Here is a 27128-nt window from a genome sequence, read left to right as displayed (position 1 = left end):
CAGAAAGGACCCTTTAACTTCCCAAGTCTGAGCCCGTGCTCGAGGCTTGTCACAAGCCGCAGTCCCTCCTGAACACTTGGTGAACCTGAGCACGGGGCAGTGAGTCCACTGCATTAACTAAGAAATAAATCTATGACAATCTGGGTCCCCACAGCCGCACTGTAAATGACATCTCCATAGGAGAAACCCAACGTTTAGATGCTGACTTTCGCACAGCTGACGGAAAGCAGGTGTGTAGTGCACACAACCACACAGGCTAGGACAGAAAAGGCTGGGTCTGAGGGGCCCGAGTCCCAAGAGCTGGAAATGCAGGCCGGGGTCACCGGGTACGGTTGTCCACAAGGCTCGCCCCACAGATTTATAAAACTGCATGCAAGGGCCCATCGGCACACACCGAAAGGTACATGTTTTATAGTGCACAGCTTGACAATTGTGGTTTTGGGTGGTGCTGGGGATGGAACTCAGGACCTTGCAGATGCTCTAGCGCTGAGCTACACCCTCAGCCCAACCTCGTTTTTATGTCTGTGCACCCCGTGAAGGCAGCAGCTAAATCAAGAAGTTGAACCACAGGCCTGGACGATTGCAAAGTCAAAGCTGGCCTGGGGTGTAGAGCTCAAGTCCATCCCCTTGAAATCCCCATCTCAGAATAAAACGTAGGACCCACCAGAGAGATGGCTCAGAGGGGTAAGGCTCTTGCTGCCGAGGCTGATGAGCTTAGACTCCTGGGACCCACATGGATAAGGTAGAGAACTGACTCCCATAGTGTCCTCTGATTTCCACACACAAATAGGCACAATAAATAAATATTTAAAAAATTAAAATAAGCCAAACGTGGTGGCCCATGTCTTTTGAGTCATAGCTCGAGGGGTACAGGCAGGTGGGCTCTTTAAGGTCAAGGCTAGCCTGGTCTATATAGCCAAATTCCAGATCAGCCAGGGCTGCATAGCAAGACCCTGTCTCAAAAATTTTAAATAAATAAATGAATGAATCAAAAGTAAAAGTGGGCCAGAGACACCGCTCAGTGGGAGAGCTCTAGCTTAGTGTGCACAAGGCCCCGAGTCAATCCCCCTCACAGCAAGAAACTAAAAAGTTAAATAAGGCCAGGCAGTGGCGGTACACAACTCTGATCCCAGCACTCAGGAGGCAGAGGTAGCCTGATCTCTGATTTCAAGGCCAGCCTGGTCTAAAGATCGAGTTCCAGGATGGCCAGGGCTACACAAACTGTCTTGAAAAACCAAAAATAAATACATAAATAAACCTAAATAAAAAGATGAAAGAGCCATTGCTTCCTCTGCCTCCTGTCCCACCGCAGCCAGCCACTCAGCAGCTACCCTGCCTGATCACCCTGCCCCGTCTTGCAGCGTTCAGTAAGGGCACCGTCCAGTCTGCGCTCCCGCCTGCCTGCCTCCTTTCATCGTAACTATTCTGAAATGCATCCGCACTGTTCAGCGTGTCTGTGTTACTATGCTTCTTTCTGTAACTGTATGTCAAGTACCCAGTGTCCACCCAGACATCCACTGATGCTGACTCAGGTACAGCCCCTGAGGGGGCAGGCTTGCGGTGGAGTGTGCTTTTCTCATTCCTTTGGAGTAAATAAATATCTGGAGGTCAGATGACAGGTCACAAGTTTAACCTCTCGGGAGTACAGACTGGGCCAGGCTGGGTGGCCGCATGCAATCCCAGCACTTTGGGGGCTGGGGCGGAAGATCATGACAAGCTTGGGTTGTGGTGAGACCCTGCCTCAAAAAGAAGCAGAAAAACCCACCAAACAATTTCCCCACAGTAACACATTTCTCTACTCCCACGGGCTGCCTGAGCCTGACGTGCTCCTGGGCCCTCACCAACCAGTTCGTCCTGTCTAAGCTCTCTGGAAGGCGTGTGCCGGAGCTACAGCTTCAAGCCTGCAGTTCCTCGGTGCTGAGCTGTCACTTACAACACCCTACCACACCACAGCACACCCCAGTTCCCTGGTGGGGATGGCAACCCAGGACCCGTGCACGCCAGGCTAGCGTTCCACCTCGGTGACTCGTCCCCACCCCCCACCCCAGCTTCCCTATACAGGTAGCCGTGCTACTGGAAAACCAGGATGGCTTCCCACCTTCCTAGCTTCCTGCCAACAAACACCCTCTGTACTTCTGCAGCTGTCACCAAGTCCAGATGTGAATGCAGTGGCCTGGACTCAGAGGATGAGTGCCCCCATCCCAGGAAGGGAGGATGTGGAGAGTGTACTGTCCTCGGCCTGTATATGCTGAGGCAACAGCTGAATCAACACAGCCACAGGGACCTCAGGAAGTTGACAGGCCCCACCCCAGGATCAAAATGATTCCACACAGATGCCTGCCTCAAACGCTGCTTCTCTGCTCACTGCCGTGTTGCAAACAAGCACCAAATACTGTTTAAAATAGGTACGCATGTCAGTTGTTTGTTCTGTTTTTGAGACAGGGCTTCTCTGTGTAGCCCTGGCTGTCCTGGACTCACTCTGTAGACCAGGCTATTAATTGCCTTTTCAATCTTTTCACTGATTCTTCTGCTCTGCCACTGTTGGACACACCCAAGCCCTTCCAGGGACTTTTCCTTTTACTGAACTACCCCATGACCTTTTCTATAGCAGAGTAATCTGACTGGGGGGGGCTCATACATGAGCATGAGTGTGTGCGTGCATGCGTGCATTAGCATGTGAATGTGTGTGCGTGCGTGCATACATGAGTGTGTACGTGAGTGAGCACAAATGATGTGCATGTGTGCTTGCCCATGTGTGAGCAGGCGGGTGTGTATGTGAGTATACGTGTGAGTGAGCACGTTGACTTCCCAGCTCAGCAATACCACCTTAAGAAAACAACAGCAGGGCCGGGGAGACAGCTCTGCTGGGGAGATGCTCGCGGCCTAACCTTGAGGACCCTCACTCAGACCCGCAGCTGCACTCGGTGGGCTATAGCACCAGCACTGGCTGGTGGCGGATCAGGTGGCTCCTGATGGCCAGCCAGTCTAGCTAAAAATGTGAGCTTCAGTTCAGTGAGAGACTTTGCCTCAAGTAAGACACTGGGATATAACCTCTGGCCTCCACACATGTATGCATGGGCACCCACTCCGACATGCATACACATACATACACACACATACATACACACACGCCTAAGTACTGGTATTGGTCGTCTGCTTCAAAATTACCCGTTTTCTGCCTCTCTGGGAAACCCTAGGCATTGAATCTCAGCACATACTCCAATTAAAAAGGCCTTCCTTCATATCATCTTATCCCATTTACCTCTTTCTTCACCATCCTGCGCCTGAGTTATTCTGGAACTCTCTGCCAGAGGGACCTTTACGCAGTCAGCTTTCTCGGGTGTGTGAACTTTCCACCCTCACACTGTCTCAGAAGAAACTGCCCTTGGCTCCTCTGCAAACTCCCACGGCCATCTGTCTCTGACCCCTGCGCGGCCCAGTGAATGCTCAAAACCTGGCATGTTTGCCTGTTCCCCTGGCCAAATGTCAGCTCACAGGGATACGGACCTTTGTCACAGTCACTGTGGTGTTCCCAAAGCACAGAACAGTGCCAGTCCAGTGCACAAAGAGTCAACAAATCTGTCAGGACCGATGTGAACAGAGGACCTTGCCTGAAGATCACACACTCCCACAGGGCACAGAGCCAGGCGCAGGACCTGGCAGCGTTTACCCACAGTGCACTAGGCGGCACCCAGGGGTGTTCAAGGGGCATGACACGGTCCTTCTGTACTCCGAGATATTCTTTTAAAGACTGGCTGCAGAGGGTCGAATCTATACAGGGTGATAAAGGACAGTCCTTTCTGAAAGCCCAGAAAGAAAAGACACGGTTCAAGCGCCCGGGCAGGGGAGTCGAGCTCTCCCTCCCACTTTGTTCTGTGCACCCGACCGTTCGGCCCCTCACCGTGGAGAATGCAACACAGAGCTTGGCAAGGCCTGGGACTTGTTAGTGGCTCGAGCCCAGGGACAGGGCTGAAAGGCTCTGGGTAACCTGGGTCACTCAAGGGCTTTTCAAGGAAGCCACAGGTGACTCCACAAAGCCTCCTTCAGCCGTGCAGGTGGCTATGTAGGATATTTAGGGATTACAGAAAGGTCATAAGTGGTGGGCAGGGAGCCACCGGCCCTCCCAGCCCTTTCATGTGGAGGTTTTGGTGGCTTCAGATCCAAAGGCTCTTGCAGTCTAAGCTGCAACCCCCTGCCCGTGCCTGCCTGGCTCCGAGGCTGGAGTCACTCCAGCTCCTAAGGGGCCTATTGTCCCTTGTATGAGCTGTGCCGGGGGCTCGGCAGCATTTCAGAGGGGAAAGGGCAATTAAGGACCCCATGGAAGGGCAGAAGGGATGTGTTAAAGTTGTGAGGGTGGAACATGTGATCTGCAAGTCCGGGGGTGGGGCACTGGTCCCAGGGCCTGGCTCTGATGAACGCACGCCAATCAGGAAGTAAGCAGACAATGCCCGGTGAGTTTTCCGTGTCACCCCGGTACACAATCTAGCCCGACCCCACTGAGGGGTCCCTGCTCCCTGGATCTGCTCCACAATTCCTGGCTGCAAGATCACAGCCCCAGTGCTCACTGGCACCCACCGACCCTGGTGGCAGGAGCTGCCCAGCCTCTACCTGAAGAAATAGGCGGCAGGGCTGCAGGTCAAAGAGCTGGGCTCACGCAATGTCGCCCAGCGTAGCCCTCACCAAGGCTGCTGCAACAGGCCTTCTCCAGCCCAGACAGTTAAATATCCCCATCAGGCCCCGGGACCTTGGTACATCTGGAAAGCACCTTCCAGCTGACCTGCACAGCCAGGAGCAAAAGCATACCACGAGAGCCGAGATGGAGGGGCCAGGATGACATCATCAGGGGGTGGTCACGAGGCCGGCCTTCCCCTGCCTCCTCCAGGACAACAGCTGGCCTTTGCCTCTGCATTTCCACTTGTCTGGGAGGCAGCTGGAAACTCGCAGGGATGTAGAGTCGGGGCCTGTGTGGGCAGCAGAAGCACGGTTTCCGAGGCTCTGGCACCCACAGCTTGGAACCGGCCAGAGAAGGTGGGTCAAGAGCACTCAGCCACAAAGTTGGCATTCTCAATGGGGGAGAGAGCTCCCCAGAGGGAAACTGTGTGTCCTGCACTGCCGGTGCCCTGGGCAGGGCTCTCTCTCGAAAATCAGGCTGAGCAGACAAACATCAAGACCTTGCCCACTAAAGAGCTGTGTGGTCCCTGCCCCGGAACTCCCTCCCTAAGCCCTGGCCATGGGCCCAGGGACATGAACACAAAGTTATGGGAGAGCAGGGAGAAGGCACAGAAAGCTCTAGGACACAGAACCACCACCCAGACTCTGGCACAACGCGGACTGCCTTCCAACCCCAAGACTCAGACAGCCCAGGATGACCCATGTGCACAGATGGCCATGCCGCCTCTACACTGATGTAACGGGCCCAGACACTCCCCGCAAACAGCTGGCTGCTTCGCATGCAGCCTCCGAAATGGCCCTGCGGGGAATCCGAGGATTCCGCTCGCTGGAGCACAGCGAGCAGCAGCATCCTGGTGCTGTGGATAAATAGAAATGGCTTCCATATGCCAGCCATAAAGCTGAGCGGGGGAAAGAGGCGAGGGAGGGAGAAGAATGAGAGAAAGCGGGTGGGCAGGAGAGGGGCCGCGCTGCCTGTCTGCATCCGGCAGGCTGGACAGCCACTGTTGGCCTGGAGATCTGGAAAGGTACTTTTGGGTAAAAAGATCTGGGTGGGAGTTCTGATCGAAGAGGCAGCAAAGAGTGGTTTGGCCTGATGCAAGAGACCAGTGCTGGAGTCCACGACACTCTGCTTTTCCAAAAGCACCTTCCAGGTGACCTGCATGGCCAGAAGCCTCAGCCTCACACACTCTTAAACACATACACCTGGCACGCGTGCCCCTCTGTGACCCAAGAATACCCCTGCCACATGGTAACCCTCCTCCACGGAGCCTCAGTTTCTCCTCCCCTGCACTGGGACCCATGCCAGCCGTGCTCTGGGCACAGTAGAAATAAATGCAAGTACCCAGAAAGCACTTGGAGCCCTCTGGAAACTGGAGCTCACCAGAATGACAATGAGCAGCCACACAACTGCTTGCCAGTTGTCACTGAGAGTCCCACTCCACGGGCAGAACTCGAGGAGGAGGGGAAATGAAGCAGACTGCTGCTGGAGGCGTTCGCAGGGGCCGTGGAGCTGTGCTGCTCCCGTGCGGTCGGCGCTGCCAGGACCCTCGGATGGAAAGCAGGGAAGAACGTGGAGAAGGCAGGAGGCACGCTGCCCTCTTCCAAACCTCTGCTTTCTGGTAACTGGCTACAAGATGGGATGGAGAGTGGACCCTGGAATCAGCTCGTCCAGTGAAGGCACACAGGCTGGCTTCCAGGAAGACCAAGCTGGCCCAGGGCCTTAGTTCAGAGGCTGGCACCAAACCAACGCCGGTCCTGCCAAAGGCTTACTTGGGCCCAAGGAGGAACAGAAGGCCCTGCAGGGCAGCTCACCGGTCAAGAGCTGTTTTAGAAGAAATCCTGGCTCGGAAGTGGTCAGGATAAAGCCATGTGCCACCTCTAACTCTGTCTCTGACCACCTGACCAGGACTTGAGTGGCCAAATCCAAAGGGATTCATCCATGCAGTCTGCGCTGCCTGGACTTGGCAGGCAAAGGGCCAGAAGGTTGAAAGCGATAAACAGAGGAAGGGGAAGGCGGGAGGGAGCAGGATAGAAACAGCTGGCCCTGGAGTATGGAAGGAGGGGGGAGGGGTGCAGCCGGGTGGGGAAGTTTGGGAAAGGGGACCAATGGGTGTAGCTGACTCTGCAGGTGGTACCGCCTGTAGTGCCCGCTGCCCAAAACCACACAAGAGGAGACACTAGCTATGCCTATAGCCCAAGCACTCGGAGGACAGACAGGCAGCACATTCTGCAAAGAGGGAGGAGGGAGCAAAGAGTGGGGAACGCAGGCAGGAAGCAGAAACAGGCAGCAGCCAGCAGGGTGTGTTTGCAAAGTCACAGAGAGTTCCAAAATCCAGAAGCTTAAAGAGTCACAGAGAAGAGGTAGGGCTGAGGCGGGGGACTGACAGCAGTAAAGGCATCCACTCACACTGGAGTCCCTCAGGACCAGGCCTTGTTTTCAAGGCTCCCGGGCACTGGAAGCTGCTGCTTTCCCGCCCTCCACAGAATGGGGGCACTATTGTGCAGAAAAGAGACTATCCCAAGGTCAGAGAGGGAGTCTGAGTTCCCATCTCTCTGTTGTTTCTGACAGCTCAGGATTGGGAGATGGAGGCTGGCGCACAGGCCCTGTGACAGATGTTGACTTGAGCAGCTGGCTCCCAAGGCTCCGGCATTCCAGCAGGGAGCCACCTTCACGTGGCCTATCCATGCTCACTCTACCTGAATCGAACCACAAGATCCATTTCTGCCATGGCACATCTACTGCAGAGACCAGCCACAGTCACGATGATTCCCCTCAATGCCATTCAGGGCACAGAGCTGTCTGAATCACACATGACACCACCTTCTTCGGGCCAGGAATTTCGAGGCCCAGCTTGGACCTGTAACACTTCCTCTCCAGTCGTGGGGTGTGCCACACAGTGAGTTTCTAGGCCTACCCCACCCCTTACTCCTAGTACTGACTGGACACTTGCCTAGCAAAGTGCTTAGAATATCACAAACATGTAAGGGCTCCAAGACAGACAGACACAGACACACACACAGACACACACAGACACACACACACACACACACACCTTCATTCACTGCTTCTTATCAGAGGCTTCAGCTTCTATACACACCTGTCCCATGGTTACTTACAAGCACCTGGAACACTGTGAGCCCCAGAGGAAGTCTATGTCCTAGAAGACCTAGGTGTCCAGGCACAGTGGGCATGCCATGTCTCCAGGGACCTGAAACCCTGGGTAGTCAGTTGGACTGTTTCCTTTTGCATTGGTCTCCCTTTCAGTCTAGTAGACCAACAGCCAGAAAGAAACATTACAAAGAAACCCAGCCAGGCAGGGCTGGTGTATACCTTTGATGACAGCACTCATGAGGCAGAGGCAGGCCGATCTCTGAGTTCGAGGTCAGCCTGATCTACAAAGTGCGTTCCAGGACAGCCATTACACAGAAAAACCCTGTCCTGTTCCACCCCCCACCCCCAACAAAAACAAAAACCACTGGAGGCCTAGAAGGTAGCTCCTGACTGTGTGGGGGTGGGGTAGGGAGTATCAAGAAGATGCTGAGCGGGGTAAAAGTCAGAGTTCAGAATGAGGAAGAGCTGTGCTGAGAGAGAGAGAGAGGCCTTCCCCTGTGACTCAGGGCTGGAGAGGGCAACACCTGCGGTGTGGCTATTTTGTTGATGACTGAACCCTGACACACTGTTACTAAGCTTCCCCTAGTCCTTGTGAATGGCCACAGCAAATCTCCCCCTTAGACTTCCCAGAGACTCTCACTTCTCACACAGATGAAGACTCGATGCTCAGTACAAAAAAAAAAAAAAAGGCTTACAACTTTGTTCCAAGTAGTTCAGCTGCCACATCAACTTCTTTCCTTTGCTGAAGAAGCCTGGGCAACTGAAGAAACATTAAAACCCCTGACTATCTGTGGCCACCACTACCACCATCCTGCCTCTCCATCACAGATTCCTAAAGCCTAAGAATTATCCCAAGCCATCTCCAGCTCCAGTTTCTGCAGCCCCTCCACATTCTGGGACACTGCCCAGTCTCTACAGAGAGATGGGGGCAAAACCCACTACGTAACAGGCTGAAATGGCCGACTGGCCTAGAGGCCAAGTGGCTTCCACACTAATAAAATCCCGCCTTGGTGAGGTTCCAGACCCGCTTCAGGGTCTGTACGGCGACTATGATCGCAAATGACGAGGCAGGCCAGCCAAGTGTGAACAGCCGAGCTCGTGAGAAGAGAGGACCCCTGAGAGCCACAGACAGAAGATGGAATGCTTGCTGTCGACCACCCCACAAGTGCGAGCCGATGCAGCCGGTGGCCTGGACCGGCTCCAGGCCATTAGCCAGGGCTGAGCTCAGTCAGTCACCCAGCTGACTTTCCACAAGAGCTAAGCAAGTAAGAAAAGGAAAACAGAATGGAGTAGCATTCCGCTAGAGAGATCCTTAAGATATGGCAGGGCCGGGAAGCCTGGATGCGAGAGAAGATGAGGTGGACCAAGCAATGCAGGCGGACACTGTAATTACAGGATGCATGCAGGCTTGGAGGCCCAGCGAGACCTCTATGTTCAAAATGCAGGCTGCTCTAGAGAAGCAGGCCTCACCCAGGCTATTCTGGGGTGGTCACATGGACATGAGGGTGTCTCTTCCTTACCCCAGAGGGCTCCAGGAGCTGATGAAGCTATGACTCCATCTCAGATATTAAGCACACAGGGACTGTGTACAAGACCTGGTTTTGCCTTTGTAAAGCCTGTGCAGACCAGGAAGAGAGAGAGCTGTGTGACCAACAGCTCAGAAGCAGCAGCCACCACTCAGCCGGGAGCTCTATCTCCCTACCCCAACCTTCCCAGCCAGCTCCAACTGGTGTCCCCAACTGGAATAGATTTACATACCCAGCCTGAGCTGGGTGAGTGAGGAGGTGGTAATCACATTTTGATTCTCTGCCAGTTTGCCAAAATTCCATTTTCTCACAACTGTTAGGACCCCATCAGTCTGCACAGTGAACCCAGCTTAGGTAACAGCAAACGCAGTTCTCCAGGAGCTAAGCTGTGAGCGGCCACTGTGTGATGGGCCCAGCACAGCATGGCTGTCAGCCGGGATCAGCTCCATGCTGGTGAGGCAAGGCTCGGGAGAAAAGGAGCCAGGCCTATGGCACAGGAAGGATGCTGGAGACAGAGGCCCCAGGTGGGGACGGGGACGGTTGGTTACAGGGAACTGGTGTAGAGCTGCACACCTGTCAGCCTAGTAAACAGACACGGAGACAGGACAACTGCAGAGAGCTCTAGGCCAGCCTGGCCTATGTTGTGACACCTTGCCTCAAAAAGAAAACCAAACCAAACTGGACCAAACGTGGTGATGGCACATGCCTTTAGTCCTAACAGAGGTAGGTGGATTTCTCAGAGTTTGAGGCCAGCCTGATTTACAGGTCCCAGGCCTGTTGTGGGCTACATAGTAAGACTCTGTCTCAAAAACAAACAAAAACAAAATACAGGCTGCCAAGATGGCTCACTGGGTAAAGGTAGCTGAAGGCACGCCTGAGAACCCACGTTCAACCTCTGGAACTCTCGGGGCAGAAGGAGAAGAATGATTCCTACATGCTGTCCTCTGGTCCTTACACATGAGCCCTAGCATGGCCACATACATGCATGCACACATACTCGCACATGCACAAATACATAATAAATGAATGCAATTTACGAAAAATTAAACAAAAGTGGGGCTGGACAGTTCAGTGGTCAAAGTATTTGCTCTGCTCTTGCAGAGGGCCGTAGTTCAACCCCCAACTCTGAAGTGAGGCAGCTCATAACTGTAACGCCAGCTACAGGGATCTATCTGAAGCCCTTTCTAGCCTCCAAAGGCACCCATACGCAGGTCCTTATCCACCGTAACCCCTTCCAAACCCTCAACAATAGCAAGGACAGAAAGAAGGTTAGTGAGGAAAGGGGATAGTGTCTCTGAGGCTACTTCCTGCTGATCAGAGATGGAGTTGCTTGGGGCAGGTCCAATCTTGTCAGGGTACCCAGAAGTCCAGCAAACCAGCAGCAGCAGGATGAGCAGCAGCAGCCACAGGCCCACCGGGGCACTCCCATTTATACCCTCTCAAGAGTTCTCAGGATTAAACTACCCGCAGCTGGCACAAATCATGGCCCTGCCAGAGCACTAGCCGAGTCATCTTTAGCACTGTGGACAATCTAAAGCAGCCCCATTATCCCACACTTGAGATTAAAACAAAAATACAGTCACATAACGTAACTGGGGTTTTTTAAAAAATTCATTTATTTTATTTCACGTGGTGTTTGCCTGAACGTATGTTTGTATCAGGGTGTAGGACCCCCTAGAACTGGAGTTACACAGAACTGTGAGCGGCCATGTGGGTGCTGGGAACTGAACCTGGGTTCTCCCGAAGAGCAGACAGTGAGTGCTCTTACCCACTGAGCCATCTCTCCAGTCCCATAACTGGGTTTTAAAAGAAATCAAAATTCTCACTGCCCATGTGAATATGAATGTGCGTGCGCACAAACACAAGCACATACACATACACACACACACACACACACACACACTTGTCTCACTGTTAATGAGAACCTGACCCAGTGGCCTCGGTCTATGATTTCCTCATTGACAGCTACTCCAACTCTTTGATCCTCCTGCCTCCACTGTGAGTGCTGGGCTCACAGGCATGCACCAGCAGGCTGGGTTTCTGTTAATTGTGCTGGGGATGGAAACCTTTGCCGTCTGAGCTACATACCCAGCCCTTTTGTACTGACTACCAAGACAGGCTTCACAGAAGTTGTTGGTGCCAAAAATACAAGTCACGTGGCATTTATGAACCCATTTTTGTTGTTTTTAAAAACTGTTGTTTATTCTGTGGGGGCGGGATGGGTGTGCGTGGCACAGGGCTTTTATGGTCAGAGGACAACCCTGCAGTTTCTGCTCTCCTTCTCCTTTACATAGGTTCCAGAGATTGGACGCAGGTCACCAGGCTTGTGCAGCAAGCAGCCTTCCCCACTGAATAATCTTGCTGGCCAGGAGCCACTATTTTTTATTGTTACTTGCATAACTTTAATTCTAGAGGCAGCAGATAAGAGACATGCTGTCAGACAATCAGTCACAAACAGAAGCTCAACATAAGTTAACAACAAAATAAAACCTTTAATCTGCTGGCTAAGGCACACACACTTGTACTCCTGGAACTCAGGAGGTGGAGGCGGGAGGATCAGAAGTTCAAGTTCGTTCTTGGCTACACAAGCAGTTTGAGGCTAGCCTGAGCTACTTGACACCCTGTCTCCAAAAAGAAATTTTTTTTTAAAGTGCACTATTTACTGTTAGTTAAGGTCTCCTGAAGCTCTGACCGTGTAGTCTATCCAGGTGAAAGAATACTGACACACTCAGTAACAGTTAAAACAACCTCCTTATCAAGCCCGGTGTCTCAGCAGTCTTGACCCAGCGGCTTAGACAGCTGGCTGAGGGGTTGGCACATGGTTTGCAGGCTCCTGGGCTGTCAACCCCATCGAGCCCCTCGCTGACGGGCAGCCTGAATCTGAACTTGCCAGCAGGCTGCCCACTATGCGGCTTCTTCTCTAGCTTGAAGACCGGCCTTCCTAGGATCACCCAGAATTTAGGTGTCTTCTCCTTTCTTTTCAACGACCTGCCAACATCAATTTCTCTCTCTTGGTTTTTGTTTTTGTTTTGTTTTTCCTGAGATAAGGTCTCAACTCTGTAGCCCAGGCTGGCCTTACACTCCATTAATGGAATGTTCTAGAACTTGAGCAGAGGGCCCTGAGGTCATCACCAGTTCCTCCTTTGTTACCAGGCCAAGGTGGTCCACCAGCATTTGCCGAAGGAAAAGACCCTGTGGCTCCCGGCCTACCTGGGTAGAGGCCTTCATCCTACATCGTACTGAGAATTCTGGAATTTTGGTTTCTTTAAAATAAAATAAAATAAAATTTAAAAAAACACAGAAAAAAAATTGGGCATGGCGACACATGCCTTTAATCCCAACACTCAGGAGTCAGAGAAGGAAGATCCCTGAGTTTGAGGTCAGCCTGGTCTACAGAGAGTTCCTGGACAGGACTACACAGAGAAATCCTGTCTTGAAGAACCAAAACCAACCAAACAAAATACAACCCACAAGAATATTACATGTTTTAATTTTAATCCCAGGTGTAGGGATGTAGGGCTGCTTTGGACTGCCTGCAGCAGCTGTGATTTGCCTCCTGCTCGAGCAGAGGCGTGGTTTTTGCCAGCTGCAGATCGTTTCCATGACTGTGTGATGGTTAGAATTCTGGGAGCTTTTCAGAGGGTACATAAATGTTAAAGCCCGGGGGCTGGGGGCTGGAGAGATGGCTCAGTGGTTAAGAGCACTGTCTACTTTTCCAAATGGACCGGGATTCAATTCCCAGCACCCACATGGCAGCTCACAACTGTCTGTAATGCCCATTCTAAAGGATCTGACACCTTCACACTAATGCACATAAAATAAAAGTTAAAAAAATTATTTTTAAAAAAATAATAAAATAAATGTTAAAGCCCCATAGGTGGAGTGGGTGGTGGTTGGTCATCCAGGGGGGTTGTTTGTGCTGTGTTAGTGGTTGTGTTCAAAGAAGAAACAAAAGAAAATAGACTTGGGGATCTTATCACACGTTCTCTCTCTCTCTCTTCTTTATCCTTCTTTCTGTTCTGTCAAGGGATAGGGGGTGAAACTAGGGGGATGGGGTGGAAAAAGAGCCCATAAAGTAATAAAGACCAACTCTACCTCATCTCCACAGGCTTGACTGCAGAGTGGGAGCAAACCCCACATATATCTCAAGTGAGCATGACTGCCTATAATATTAATACATGGGGGGGTACGCGTGCACGCGCATGCACACACACAACCATCATCAAGGTCAATGAGAGCGGCTGCAGAGACTGTCGTTTAAGTGGCATGAAGGTTACTCCATTTGTAGCTCCTTTATTTGCTGTCCAGCTAAGGAGCAAGAGTGACACCTGCAGAAAACAAAGAAAAACCTGCAAGGGCCCTAACCCCACTGGAGGCTAGAAAGCCACCAGCTTTCTCCAGGAAGTCCCCTGATTATAATGGAGCCTTCCGCAGAGAAACCAAGCCCTGTATCATATGTCAAATAACTCAGACCGAAGCCATCCCAGGCAGCAACACTGCACTGCCCCTTCCAACTTCCAGGGCTAGGACACAGGGCTGGCCAGGTCACTGAGCCACAACCCAGTACTGTGGAGAATCCATAATGCAGGGATCTGAGCTGTACTCCCAGCATGCTGAGTAGGTGGCTCGAAGAGAGGATTCCTGCTTTCGGAGGAACAAAGTGACACAGCTCGGCTACCCCGCTGAGCAGCGGGACACTGCCCATCCCTGATCAGGAAGGAGGGTTGGGGGCTGGGTGGAAATCTGGGACACAGCATGTACTTGAGACAGTGGCCTGGACTTGGAGACCTCTGTGATCTGGGGCTGGGCGGATGGGATGAGGAAGAGCACAGCAGGAGGGTGGCGTGGTCAGCCTTCACTTCCTGCCTCCAGCTGCCAGGAAGAGACTGATCTAAAGTACATCCCTGGCCAGGGCAGGGACAGTCCAGCAGGCCTATTGTGGTCCAGATGTCTCCTTGCACCTCTGAAGTAGGAGGGTGCTAGGCTAGCTCTCTGCACACAGAAGAGCAGAGCATTAGTGCATGCAGCCCTGGGGAGGCTCAGGGAATGCTGGGGAGCCTGAGCAAGAGAGTAAACTGCCGAACCTGCCTCTGCCCCGCTCACGTGGCCAGGGTCTCCAAGCCTCACCCACCCTGTGGTTACCAGCTTCAGGACAACCATCTATAATACCACCATCGGACAGTCCGAGCCAATTCACTTCACAGCTCTGGCCGAGGCAGGATGGCCTCTCAGTAAGCTGCTACTCCTTGTTCCGGTATCAATCAACTGTAATGGTGGTGGCCATCTACCAAGCCTCCACCTGGAACACTCCAGAGCCTGCTCTCACTAGAAAGGCTCTCCTGTCAACCTCAGGACAGTACCAAGGAGCAATCTTGGCTTGACTGCCTCTTTATGAATGAGAGGACCCAAGCTTAGAGCTGTGCTAAGGCCTGCCCAAGGACACAGTATATGCTTTGCTGGATTCACACTCAGCTGCTCTAAGCCCCGTTCCAAGGCTCACCCAACACCCTCTGCCCTGACTCCGCTCTTCTCCACCCTGTCCCAAAGGCCACACCACCCTTCCTTTGTCTATCCTCCACTGGGAGGCCTGGCCCCTCATCCCAGCCTTAACTCCCACCCGTCCCAGATCCCACTTTTTAAACTGTGGTGATGACCTAAATGAATGTAGGGGTTTAATTATGAAAACAAAACAAAACAAAACAAAAACCAAAGACTTTAAATGCTTTTTCTATTGTCATTCTTCAGCAAATATCGTTGGAATGTACTGTTTTAATGCTCAATTTTAAACATTGACTTTTGCGTTGCTAACTTGAGTCTCTTAAATTTAAAAAAAAAAAAATCACTAAATCAATTTTGGCTTAGGATTAGGACAGAATTTCCAACACTTTGAGAGGACCCTAAACTTACTCCTGCCATTGCGCTCTAGGTATTTATGCAAAGCAGCATTCTCTGTATTGATTATAAAATCTAAATATTGATCAGCTCTAGGAAACGTTGGAGTCTCTGCATCCTGCAACGTCAAGTATTCAGCCAAGATTTGTTCCTGAATGTAAAAACAAATGAGCACACAGGTCTCACCTAGGATGCAAATTTGCCTTCATCTTTAGTGGAGGGCAAAATTATATACAATAAAGAATTGTTTTCAAATAAATTTCTTGGGCCACTGTGATTACCCAGTGACTAAAATGCCATCAAGCCTGACGACCCGAGTTTGATGCTCAGGACCCACATGTGGGAAGAGAGAAACGACTCCAAGGGCTATAAACCCTGTGCCTAGGGGCAACAGGCACCTACTAGAATGTGGGAAGCCTAGGATTCAGAAGGTAAGGCTCGGGCTAGAAAAAGCACAATGCCTGCTTGACGACCCTGGTCTCTCCTAAACACCTAGCCCAACCAAACAGACAATGTGGCTGTGGCGTCCTGGGCCACTGCCACATTGTTATTCCTTCTCTCCCGGCTCCCTGTGCTCCTGGCCCAGTTTTTGGTGGGTTGGGATTGAACCCAGGGCCTTGTACATACTCGGGCACACCCCTAGTTTCCACCTGGTCCTGTCTCTCATCTCCAGTGCCTTTCTGGAAGCAGACTGGGTGAATCCTCAAACCCCTGCAGAATGGCAGTAGCCCCTGCTTAATTAAGGTATCTGTGGCCTTCTCCACCACTCTGAGGACATTCCCACACCTCAGCACAGGCCTGAGATGGATGAAAGGCAACCTTAAAATCTGTTCCCCATCCTACCCTGTAATTACAGCATTGCTGTGCCACTCAACCACGACGGCACAACTCTCTCTGGCTCCTTCAGAGCCAGACTTTCACATCCTGTTCATCATCCCTTTAAAATGTGGGGCACACTCAACCTTAAGTATCCAGAGCACTGGTTCCCAACCTGTGACTCACAACCCCTTTGGCTAGCCTCAGTCTCCAAAAATATTTACATTACAATTCATAACAGCAGCAAAATTACAGTTATGAAGTAGCAAGGAAATAATTTTATGACTGGGAATCACAACATGAGGATCTGTACTGAAGGGCTGCGGCATCAGGAAGGTTGAGAACCATGCCTGTCCAGCCTGTCCTCCTCCCACCTCCCACAAAGTGCTCTGAGAACTATAATTCATACAGCAAAATGGGTACACTACATGCTCGCCAGCCTGTCAATACCTCCACAGGCCATTTCCTGCAGCCACCATAAGATTATCCTAAGGACAAACAAGCTGGCCATTAGAAAAATGCCACCTTCTTTGATGGCAAGAAGGCAAAGGTTTAGGAGGAAGAAACTGGGCGCTTAACAGCAGACAGCCCATGTGAGTCCATGTGCCCACGGAGGCCAGCAGAGGGTGTCAGATCACCCTGGAACTGAGCTTACCGGTAGCTGTGAGCCTCTCCCCCCATCCTCGCTCCCCAGTGTGGGTGCTGAGAGCAGAGCCCGGGGGTCCTCTGCCAGAGCAGCCAGTGTTCAACCCACTAGGCCACCTCTCCAGTCCCCACACAATTATTTTTTTAAAACTTGTAACTTCTATATCTCAAAGTCAAAGACAAAAGGCAGATGTACACAGAAACGCCTCCAGGCTGGGGCTGTAGCTCAGTGGCAGAGCCCTCAGCCAGCATGGCTAAGGCTGTAATTTCTAGCACTGTGAATTAAAAAAAAAAAAAAAAAAAAAAAAATACCCTCATTATCAGCTAATGCCAAGTCACTGAAAGTGGGGTGTGGCTCAGTGCTGAACCAGAGATTGGGGATTGGAGTTATAGCACAAAAACCAAAAACTGGTTAAAAAAGATGACCTGGAAGCCGAGGAGAATGAAAACTGGCCCCTGACTGCCCTCTCCATTTCCCTGCCTGACCGGCTAAGCCCGCCTCAACCGGCTCTGATAATCCCTGAATGACACCCAGGGAAGGTGACCTCAGAACAGGACAGGTGGCTGGCCGTGTGGGCGCTGTTTTCCTTGACTGGATGTGAGCTGCAGAACTGAGCCAGCACAAGGGTGGAGGCAGTGCTAACGGCTTCTTCAGGTGGTTCAGGCACTGTCAGCCTGTGACCCTGTGACAACCAGACAGAGCGAGGTGGCAAGTGCTCCTGCAGGGGGCACACATGCCAGTGTGTCCAAGGTTGCTTCTTCCACACCAAAGCCCCAAGTGTTCAGAACCACACTTTCTGGGCTTGAATTGCTGCCTCAAGCCTCCTGGGTCCTTGATCCTCCTGCCTCAGCCTCCATACTAATTACCTGCCACAGGGATACAATGCCAGAGCCTGCAGCTGTCCCCCACTCCAAGCACATTCTCCTTTGACCTTCCTTTCCTGGTCCTTAATCCTGGTTCCTACTTTCATAGCCATAATGGAAAAAAAAAAATGCAGAGACTCTAGCGTGGAGCTGGCCTAAGGGAGGGTGCACAGAGCCTGTGGCTCGTGAAAGGAAGCTGGGGTTTTCCCTTGCCCTCTGTCCAGGCCGCCTGGTGATCCCACACACACTGTAGGACAGATCACCATCAGGGTGGCCATTCTGACAACACAGAATGCTACCTCAGAGGCCAGCCACCCTCATGGAATAGTGAGTGCATGCTTTAGCTTCTTAAAAAGAAGCGAGGGACCAACTTTGGATGTGACCCCCACTCCAAGTCCTGCCCCCTCAACCTTCACTTCCTGATGGAGGTACATGAGCTAAGAGCTAGGATGCTTGGATCTGAGCGTGCTGGCGTACGTTCGTGACCTGGGACGGGTTTTGACCTCTGGAAACCTTAGATTCCTCCCTGCAGGAGGATCTTGAGAGCACAGCCCTAGATGTCTGCAGAGTCACAACGTCACAGGGAGCATGAGCACTGCATTCCAGGAGCCGCCTGACACAGGGCAGAGGCTCCACGGTGACAGAACACTAGAACACTGTGGCTCCTGTGAACTCTCTCACTCAGACTGGCTGGTCAGAGGGAGAGGAGTTGAAGCCAGAGCACAGCCATGTCCCCTCAGCCAAGATCAGAAGGAAGGACTAGCCCTCTGGTCCCTGAGCACAAAGGACCCTAAGGCTCCTGGCTTTGGTCATCTTGGTTCCTTTCTGTAAGGGCATGAGGTTTCCTTCAGGGGCCTCACACTGTTACTTGAGACAGTCCCAGGAGACACGGAGGCCAGAAACAACTAGATCAACAGCACAGTAAACCCTCTGACTGCTCCCGTGCCCCTCCCCTCCCTGACTCAGAGGCTGGGAAGTCAACTGTTCTGGCTCATAAAACACTTTCAGAGCACACACGATTTCAGACCTCCTTTGGGTGATTGGCGGAGCAGGGCAGCAGGTGCCAGCCCGCACCCAGCTGCTGCGCCTGCCATTTAGATGCGGTGGCTTTCTTCGTGCAGGGTTAGAGATGGCATTTCATGGCAGGGGGCCCCGAGGCAACAGACAGGATTCCCCCCCATGAAGATGCAGAGGGCCAGGAGGCTTAAGGCTTTGAGTCTCCATTATGAGGCTCCCATCTCAGCACGCTGGGTGCTCACTCATTTTAATTGGTGCCACCAACCTTCTGGTGACACCCGGCATTCTGCCTTGGCAAAGCCCTATAAAAGCCAGAGGAATGACTCTAGTGGGGCCAGGTGGCCAGGCAAAGTGGGAGGCTGTGGAAACTTAATTGTTCTCGATTTCCGACAGCTACACTGCCTCTGTGTCCCTATGGGGTGGTAGCCACCCGCTGGGATAAGAGTGAGGCGATATGGGTTCACATCTCATTCTAGGTTCAAGACTCCTGCTCATTGCAGACATTCCAGGGAAGAGCCCGGTCTGTGGCCTCATCGCTTATGTCATGACTGGCCACACACGGGGAGTCCCTGCCCACCTGGCTGGGGGATTGTACTAAGCCTGGTGTAAAGCTAGGTATATTCTCAGCTAGGACATGAGGCCCGGAGCTTGACCTCACCACACAGGCTATAAGTGACAGAAGCCATGGAGACCCTTGGGTATCCTCCCCTCTTTGACAAGCATGCTGGAAGGTTTGGCCCGAGACAGAGCTAGAGAGTGAGACTGCTGTGTGGGGGAACTGCTGAGCTGACCATCCCTTGAGAATAGTCCCACTGCTCCTTTCCAGGTCCTCTTGGCCACATCTGTCTGTGGCCAGCAGCTCTGGTCACCTAGACAGTGCCTGGTGCCAGCTGGCTCGGGCCAAATGAAGTCTCTAGAGAAGGAGCCAGGGTGTCACACGCAGGTCCCTGTGGGGACAGTGGCCAGCCCTATAAGTATGGCACACTGTCGAAGGCCTGAGTATTAAGACTCCCTGCTCTGTCCCCCTAGGCCCATCCCAGCTTGTCACCTGGAAACTCTAAAAATGCCACACTAAAGCAGCCAGAAGACCGGGGTACAGAAATCCTCATGTCCCCTATCCACTCCTCACCAGAAAACGCATGTGTGGGCTTGAAGGCACGGCGAAGGCAGAATCCTAGTGTGAGCTACCAGGAGCCACTAGGCACACCCACTGCATAGAATGGCATGAAGGTGCAGCCAAGATCACTGCCCGGCGTGCATGCAGACTAGGTGGTTTCTAACCGCCCCGCCAGCCCCGGACCCTTTCAAGGTTATCCCTCATTTCCAGGTTTTAAATACCTCACTCCTAACTGCCTCCTTTATCAGCCTGACACCCTTCTGCCTCTGAGTCACTCATTAGGATCTCACCAGCCGCCCTTAGAGCCAAAGATGCCAGAGTCTTATATAAAAGCCACACACCAGCAGATCCAATCCTTGCATTTCCTAAACTGAAGGCACCACACGAAGTTAGGGACCACTGGAGGGAAGGGCTGCGAGCCTCACAGACCACATTGGCCAGGCGCAGTGATGCGCTCCTTAACTTCCAGAGAGTCCTGCAGGCTGTCCTCTGACCTCCACGTGTGTCACCGCATATGCACACACACACACAGACACACAAACAAAATAAACATATAAAGCCGAACCCCTATGTCGATGTGCTGACCCCCAAGAGCCTCCAAATATGGCATATATGTTTCAAGATGGCGTCCTTAGAGGTAACTGAAGTAAAATGAGGCAGTTGGGTGGGACATAATTCTGAGGAGACAGCAATATGGCAAGGCACATGGCTACCAACTCCACTGACTTGCTGTCTGCACCCTGCCTGCCCTGGGTTCCCCAGGGTGTACACACAGGAATTGTTGACTGGGGCATGGGGCCTTCAGGATTGTGAGGTATTGGGAGAGATGAGACTCTAGCCACTGGATCTAGACAGGACAGGATGCCACTCACATCTGACAAGGGCCATTTGTCAGCCACTCCTACAGGCTTTGAGGCCCCAGAAACTCAGCTCGGCTCATTTCTGCCATGGCCTGAGAAGTCCCTACACCTGCAGGCACTGAGTTAAGGAGTACAAGGATGAATGGGACACAGGGCCCAGCAGGTGACCAGATGGCTAACTGAGCAATTAGCACACAGAGGCTATCTCCCTGCCCATCAAGACAGCAGGAAAGTGATTCATTAACTCTCTAAAGGGACAGCTTAGAAGATCTCAAAGAACTGTGTGAGCAGAAAGAGTTTCTGGAATCCTTGAACAAACAGGAGGCTCAGGAATGTCTTCCGGACACTCTGCCGGGACCGAAGCCCAGGCTCAAAACAGCACTGGAGACTCACTAGACTGGAGACAGTGAGCTGACACCATGAGCTATCCCTGGCAACAGGACCAGGCAGGAAAGAAGGCGTGGGACACTACAGGCCTGGGACACTAAGGAAAACTGCTTGGTTCCCCTATGTAGGGATGGGACAGCTTTAGAACGGGGAAAATTGCCATGTTGGGTGTGGTTTATGTTGACTGCTCAGACAGCAGGTGACCTCGGGACAAATGTGAAAATATAAGCACGAAATAGCTAGGCCTGGGCAAAGGTCTGTGGGCTTCAGGCTTACTTTATCAACTTGAGACAAACCAGAGTCCTTTTAGAATAGGGAATCTCAATTGAGAAAATGCTGACCACCAGATTGGCCTGTGGGAAAGCCTGTGCTGCGTTTTCGTGACTGATAATTGATATGGGAGGGCCTAGCTCAGTGTAGGAGGTGGCAACCCTAGGCAGGTGGTCCTGGGTTCTACAAGAAAGCGGGCTGAGCAAGCCATGAGGAGCAAGCCAGTAAGCAGCACCCCTCCACGGCCTCTGCATCAGCTCCTGCCTCCAGGGTCCTGCCTTCAGGTCCTTCAATAATGAGTGTTACCCGGAAGTATAACAAAGCAACCTTTTTCACCCCACGTTGCTTTTGGTTATGGTGTTTCATTACAGCAATCGAGACCGAGATTAAGACAACATCTGTCCTTAGAGGGGCCTTGCCTCCAGCTGTGCTAGATGGAACATCTGCTTCTCAGAGCCTTTAGAAAGCACCCTGTAACAGTGTGAGAGGGGGAAACCAAGGCATGAGCGCCCTGAGCAGAAAACTCAGTGCGCTGTGGAGAGAGATGTAGCTTTCTGTTCTTAAGCGAAAATAAGCAACAGACTTCACCAAGATCCCGCGACCTCACTGGTGGCCCTGCACGGTGAACTGTACTCTCTTACTGGCCCATTTCCTCCTCAAGCCCCAACAGTGGCCCAAGGCCTGCTTCTGGTTGGTCACTTTCCTCATTTCCATGACACGGAAGAGCAGAATCCCGCCCCCAGCTCGGGCACAGCCAAGGTTCCCATTTAGAAATGAGCCAACCTATTGGGCAAAGGCATAGCAAGGCAGCCACCCCTAACCTTGGTCAATCCACTTTGCAGGTGACAGATGCCCTTCTGAAGGGATGTCCTCTGAAGCGGACTCATTTGCCTCTCTCTGCCCCCAGAGCAACTCCTTGGTGACTTGGGAGGACCAACCTGAGAGGGCTCTGCTCACTGGCTATGTGACCCTGGCCAAGTTAGTTAACCTTTATGAGGCTATTTCCTCCTCAATAAAACACAGATAGCAATAATAACTCTGTCTTGAGGTCACATGGCAAGTCTGGCTTCTGCCAGGCCTTGGGTTAAAACCTCAAGACAGCAAATAAATGAACTCAAATAAAAATTAACAGCCAACCCTAAGGGCTTCCACCCACGTACATGAAACAGCTGGTGAAGAAAAATGGGGGAGGGGGAAGGAGAAGGAAGAACAGGTGAACCAGGAGGAGGAAGAAATAAAGGAGAGAAGGGAAGAAACTTTAGTCAGACAGGCCTGAGTTCAAATCTCCCCTCACTCACAAGCTGGCTGTGTCCCCTTGAGAAACTTACTTAACCTCTCTGACCTTCAGTTTCCCTCCTTTGTAAAATGAGAATGATACTGCCTTCCATGTAGGGGCTTTTAGAAATAAAGCCGGCTAAAACCAGGAGTCAGAGCCAGGGTTCTGTAGGCCTCGTGGCTCTGTGGGGAGAAACCAGGATCGTCTGGGACCACCCAATCGTCCACTCAGGATGGCAGTGAGTGCGTGGCAACAGGGTGGTTTGTAGTGAGTCAGCATGCTCCAGCACCCTCACCCTGGAACACTGTTCTCCTTCATCCCTTCCCAGGGAGCCTCCGAGATCCCCAAAGCCCAACCACATTCTTCTCTCTGGACAAAGGAGATGGGGACGCCAGGCTCACTACTGCCTGGTCCGTGGCATCTTCCCCTGTGAGAAGTGTGGTTCCCCTTGACCCTCCACCATGGCAGGCTGTCTGCACTCACAAGCGAGCCCTGAAGCCCTGCTGCTGAACTTCTCAGGACCCTGTGCAGAGGCAAGTTATTTTAAGCCTCTCCTGAGCCCTTGACCTGAGTAAACCAAGCAATGGTTTTGGGATGAGGACCAGAAAGGGCTTTAAGACCTCTGCCTCTGCCAGAAAGACACTTAAAGTCGACAACACAGGCAGCTCATCCCCTCTCTCTTGGGTTTACTTTGTAGCAGGCTTTGATTCCCAGAAAGGCAATGTAAAACCCCAAAGCCTTGATCAATACACCACAAGGCTCGCCCTCCACCCCATCCCAAGATGGCAGATAGCAGCTCATCTCCCCTATCTACTTCAGGTGGCTACCCACAGAGATGTTTTTATTAACAAGGACTGAGGCAGGATAGAGAGGCCCTGCCTGAGGTCCCCCTAGCACAGGAACAAAGTGAAGTGTGTCAGGAGTGAAGGCTCCTGGAGGGACACTGGACCCCCAAAACACTATAAGGCTGGGCTGCAGCATCAGACACCCACTGTGTCCTAGGAGCAAAGTCTGTGTCGCACTCGAGATGAGTGACAGGGCTCTTCTTCCTCTTTCAGACTGAAGCCCACCTGTCTCTCACTCCCTGAGCTGACAAGCTATGAGCCCTGCCCACCCATCTGCCCACCAGCTTACTTTTGCTGGGCTGCTCTTCTTGGCCCAGGCTGTCTGAAGGAGCCAGCGGAGCACTCTCACCCTCGTCCAAGGTCAGAATGAGCGGCACGTCGTCATCTAAAATCACAGCCATGTTCTCCCAAGCTGTGGTCCTCAGGATGCAATGGCCAGAGCTTTAAATGGTCTCCGGCTTGAGCTCCTGTTCAAAGCCACGGGGCCAGAGATGTTTCGCAAAGCTTGCTCCATCAGAGGCATCTTCTAGGGTTTGGAGGATAAAAAGGAAAAGGTAATAATTAAAACATAATCGTTACTGATGACCATAGAGTCAAGTAGCACCAACAGCTGTGCAGCCAGAGGCCAGGCTAAACCCCAATGAATTTTATCCTTTATCATGGTAACTTACAGTATAATGTATGACTATATGATGTGTGTGTTGGTGCCAAAGTGGCTATGAAGTAGAAGAGCACTTTGAACTTCCAATCCCCCTGTCTCCAGTGGGATTACAAGTGTGTAACACAACTGGCTCACAGGGAACTAGGGACTGAACCCAGGGCTGTGTGCATGCTAGGCGTCACTCCACCTACTTAGCCACAGCCCACACCACCGTATTTCAACTTAAAAAATAAAAAGTTAGGAATTGCCACGTGTGCTCTGATTCTAGCACCTGGGAGGCTGAGGCATGAGGATGACAGAGTTTAAGGGCAAGAGTAGAGAGAGAGAATAGAAGAGTATATGATATAGGAACAGTAAAATATAAAGAGGTAAGTCCAGGTATGGTGACTGGGGCTTGTAATCCCAGCACTTTGGAGGCCCAAAGCAGGTAGATCAGGAGTTCAAGGCCAGCCTTGGCTACATATTGAGCTCAAGGCCAGCCTGATCCATACGAGACAGTCTCAACAAACAAAATCAGAGCCAGGTGTGATGGTGTATACCTTTAATCCCAGCACTCAAGAGGCAGAAGCAGCTGAATGTCTGTGAGTTTTAAGTCAGCCTATTCTACAGAGAGAGTTCCAGGACAGCCAGGGCTACAAAAAGAAAAAATAAAACAATAAAGAAAAAAAAAATCTCACCAACAGCTCTACACATCAGGTAGGGACAGAGACATTAGGACATTAGGTAACTTTCCTGAGCCCACAGTCAGAAAGTTAAGCTTTGTCTTGCACAGTATGAGTCCAGGCCCACATTCCTAGCCATTACACCATGCTTGGTGCCTTCGAAGTCCCCAGGTCTTGCCCCCAGGAAGCAATAATAAGGGAGTGTGTCCGCCGTTCAGGCTCGCCCTTGTCCTCTTTTTATCTTTGCGAACAATTTTCACTTCAGCCTTATTAAGCGCCCTCCTGGGAATACACAAGATTATCCTGGCTTTGCTGGTGGTCCTCCTCGATGGAGATCCTTGATAAGGAAAGGCGAACATGCACATTTTTACAGCTTCTAACCACAGTCCCTTTCAAAGGACCCATCCTCCGCTCCAGGTTTACAGGCTGAGAGAGCGGCTGTTTACACATCCTACTTCTGCTTACTGAGATAAAGAGAAAACGCAGGGTTCAGCAGGTCCGCTGGAGACCTTTGAACCTGGGAACAGCAGCGGGTTGCTGCCCCCAGCTGTGGCCTGTGCACTTGATGGATTCTGCCTCTGAACCAACCCACTGCAGGGCCAACAGGCACAGACAGCATGTCTTTCTCCACAGAGGCAGTGGCAGAGAAAAACACCATTCTGCAGCTGGCTAAGCCTCAAGCGCTCTGCCCAGCAAACTAAACTTCCTGCAAGTGGAGTTTGGTTTCCTTCTTTTTCCTTTCCTCCACATTTAGGGATTTGTTTTGCTCTGAAATCTCAACAAGGGAAAAGACAGAAGAGGAACTTTCACAAGATACCATCATTTGGCCGTCTGAAGAACTGTGCTGTGTTCTGTACTTTGGCTTAACTTTCTCCTCCCCGACTCTGAGCTCACTAACACAGTCCACAGCAGAGGGATTACATGAATACACTTTCTAGAAGCCACCATGAGTCTCTAACAATGCAATCTCTCCTATACATTTGGAAGGCAAGAAACTCTCCCAACTCGAGACAACAGGGTTCTAATTTCTGTCACTAGTACCCTAGTGGGTTTTACGTTCTCACTGCTGAATGTATGACTCCATTCTTGCATGCCTCGTCTTAACTCAATGGCCCGCGCCTGGCGTTACTTTGTCCCTGCTGTCTAGAAATATTTCCAGAGTCACGACTTGGGAATGACCTCGAGGGAGTCCAGAGAGGCCACCGACCATCTACAGTACACAGCTGAGACCCCACCCACAGGAAACAACCTCCTGGCTCAGACTCAACAGCTCTGCCCTCGGTCCAGCCCAGGTTAGAGAGCACCAACTTTATCTATGAGGGCGCCTAGCGTGGCTAACTCGCCTCTCATGAGTAAGCAGCTACAAGTAGTCAGGCTGAATGGAACGCAGGTGGCATGAACTAATTTAAAGCATTTCCAACTCCAGTTCGGTCCCATAACTATTCCTAGAAACTGCCCTCCACTTAAGTGAACTCCACCAACCACTTTCTTGCTTTTGTCTTTTGAGGCAGGAACATCCCTGTCTAGCCTTGGATAGCCTTGAAGTTCCCATACTCCTGCCTCAGCTTCCCAATGAACCTATGACTTTTCAAAGAGAAAGAAATGAGGCCCAGAGAGGGGAAGAAAACTGTCCAAGGTCACACAGCAGACTCAGAGACAAGAACACCAGGCTCTTTGGGTCCTGCCCTTTGGCAGACTTCGGTTCTCAGAAGAGTCTGAGAGTCCTCTCTGGAATCAACCCTAGGGGAAGGTCACCCTGGAGTAAGGTCCCGGGATCAGACAGCTAGCTGCCATCTTCTGTCCCCAGGGACAGGCAGATCGGGGCAGGAGTTCCCGGCCGGGTCACAACAGGACGCAGCCGGGAGGTGAGCAGGGAGGGAAGGGAGAGGAAGGATCTCGTGAGCGTTCCAGCAATCCACGATCCCCGCCGCGATTCGGGTCGCCCCAAGAAGTAAGGGTAAAGAGAAGGGGTGCAGGGAGAAGAGCATCTGCAAGGAGAGAGGCACGCGGGCAACCTCCCCAGGGCCCGCCTCGGGCGTAGGGAGCGCCCACCCTCAGTCTCAGCCCCTTCTCGGCGCCCCCTGACCCCTGACCCCTGCCCTCGGGCTAAGATAGCGCAGCCCTTGTATTCTTACACGCGCTGTCCCGGGATCCCGCACCATGCACCGGGTCTGCACAGCGCAGTTCAGCCTGCAGCTGCTGCCGCCAATATCCCGACAACGGAGACACTGCAGCCGCCACCTCCGCCTCACCGCTGCCACAGCAGCAGCTGCGCCAGCCCTCGCATCCGCCGACTCCTGCCACTCAGCCCCGATAGCCCCGCCCCACAGCCCAATGCCACGGCCCATTGGCCATCAGAGAGGCCGGAGTGAAATTTGACAGGGTAATCTGCACGTCACTTACCGTTCTTACATCCCTCCTCCCGTCGGGAGGGCGGGGCGAGGAAGCTCCACCCCTTTCCTCCGCCTTACTTGCTCAACCAACCGGAATCCCGGGCCTTTCCATTG

At 52.1% G+C, this 27128-nt stretch overlaps 1 protein-coding gene across 5 annotated transcripts in view; it reads right to left on the bottom strand.

Annotated features, from left to right (window-relative positions):
• Positions 1 to 26914, bottom strand: part of Tpcn1 (two pore segment channel 1) — a 53325-nt gene extending 26411 nt beyond the window's left edge. Inside the window, exons 1-3 of one of the 5 annotated variants that reach the window (XM_060382499.1) lie at positions 26757 to 26906; positions 24499 to 24591; positions 23588 to 23824 (exon numbers count right to left, since the gene is read on the bottom strand). In XM_060382499.1, the coding sequence (XP_060238482.1) occupies positions 23588 to 23699 (112 nt within the window). In that variant the 5' untranslated portion in view covers positions 23700 to 23824; positions 24499 to 24591; positions 26757 to 26906. Of the gene's footprint in view, positions 1 to 4803; positions 5126 to 6052; positions 6072 to 23587; positions 23825 to 24498; positions 24592 to 26756 lie in introns of those variants that run through there. The other 4 variants (XM_021633177.2, XM_060382500.1, XM_060382501.1 and 1 more) reach the window with 4 other exon arrangements.
• Positions 26915 to 27128: the final 214 nt, after the last annotated feature.

The sequence above is a fragment of the Meriones unguiculatus genome, chromosome 4 (assembly GCF_030254825.1).
Source record: "Meriones unguiculatus strain TT.TT164.6M chromosome 4, Bangor_MerUng_6.1, whole genome shotgun sequence".
Taxonomy (NCBI): domain Eukaryota; kingdom Metazoa; phylum Chordata; class Mammalia; order Rodentia; family Muridae; genus Meriones; species Meriones unguiculatus.
Note: the sequence above shows the minus strand (reverse complement) of the source record. Positions and strands in the feature narration are given on the sequence as shown.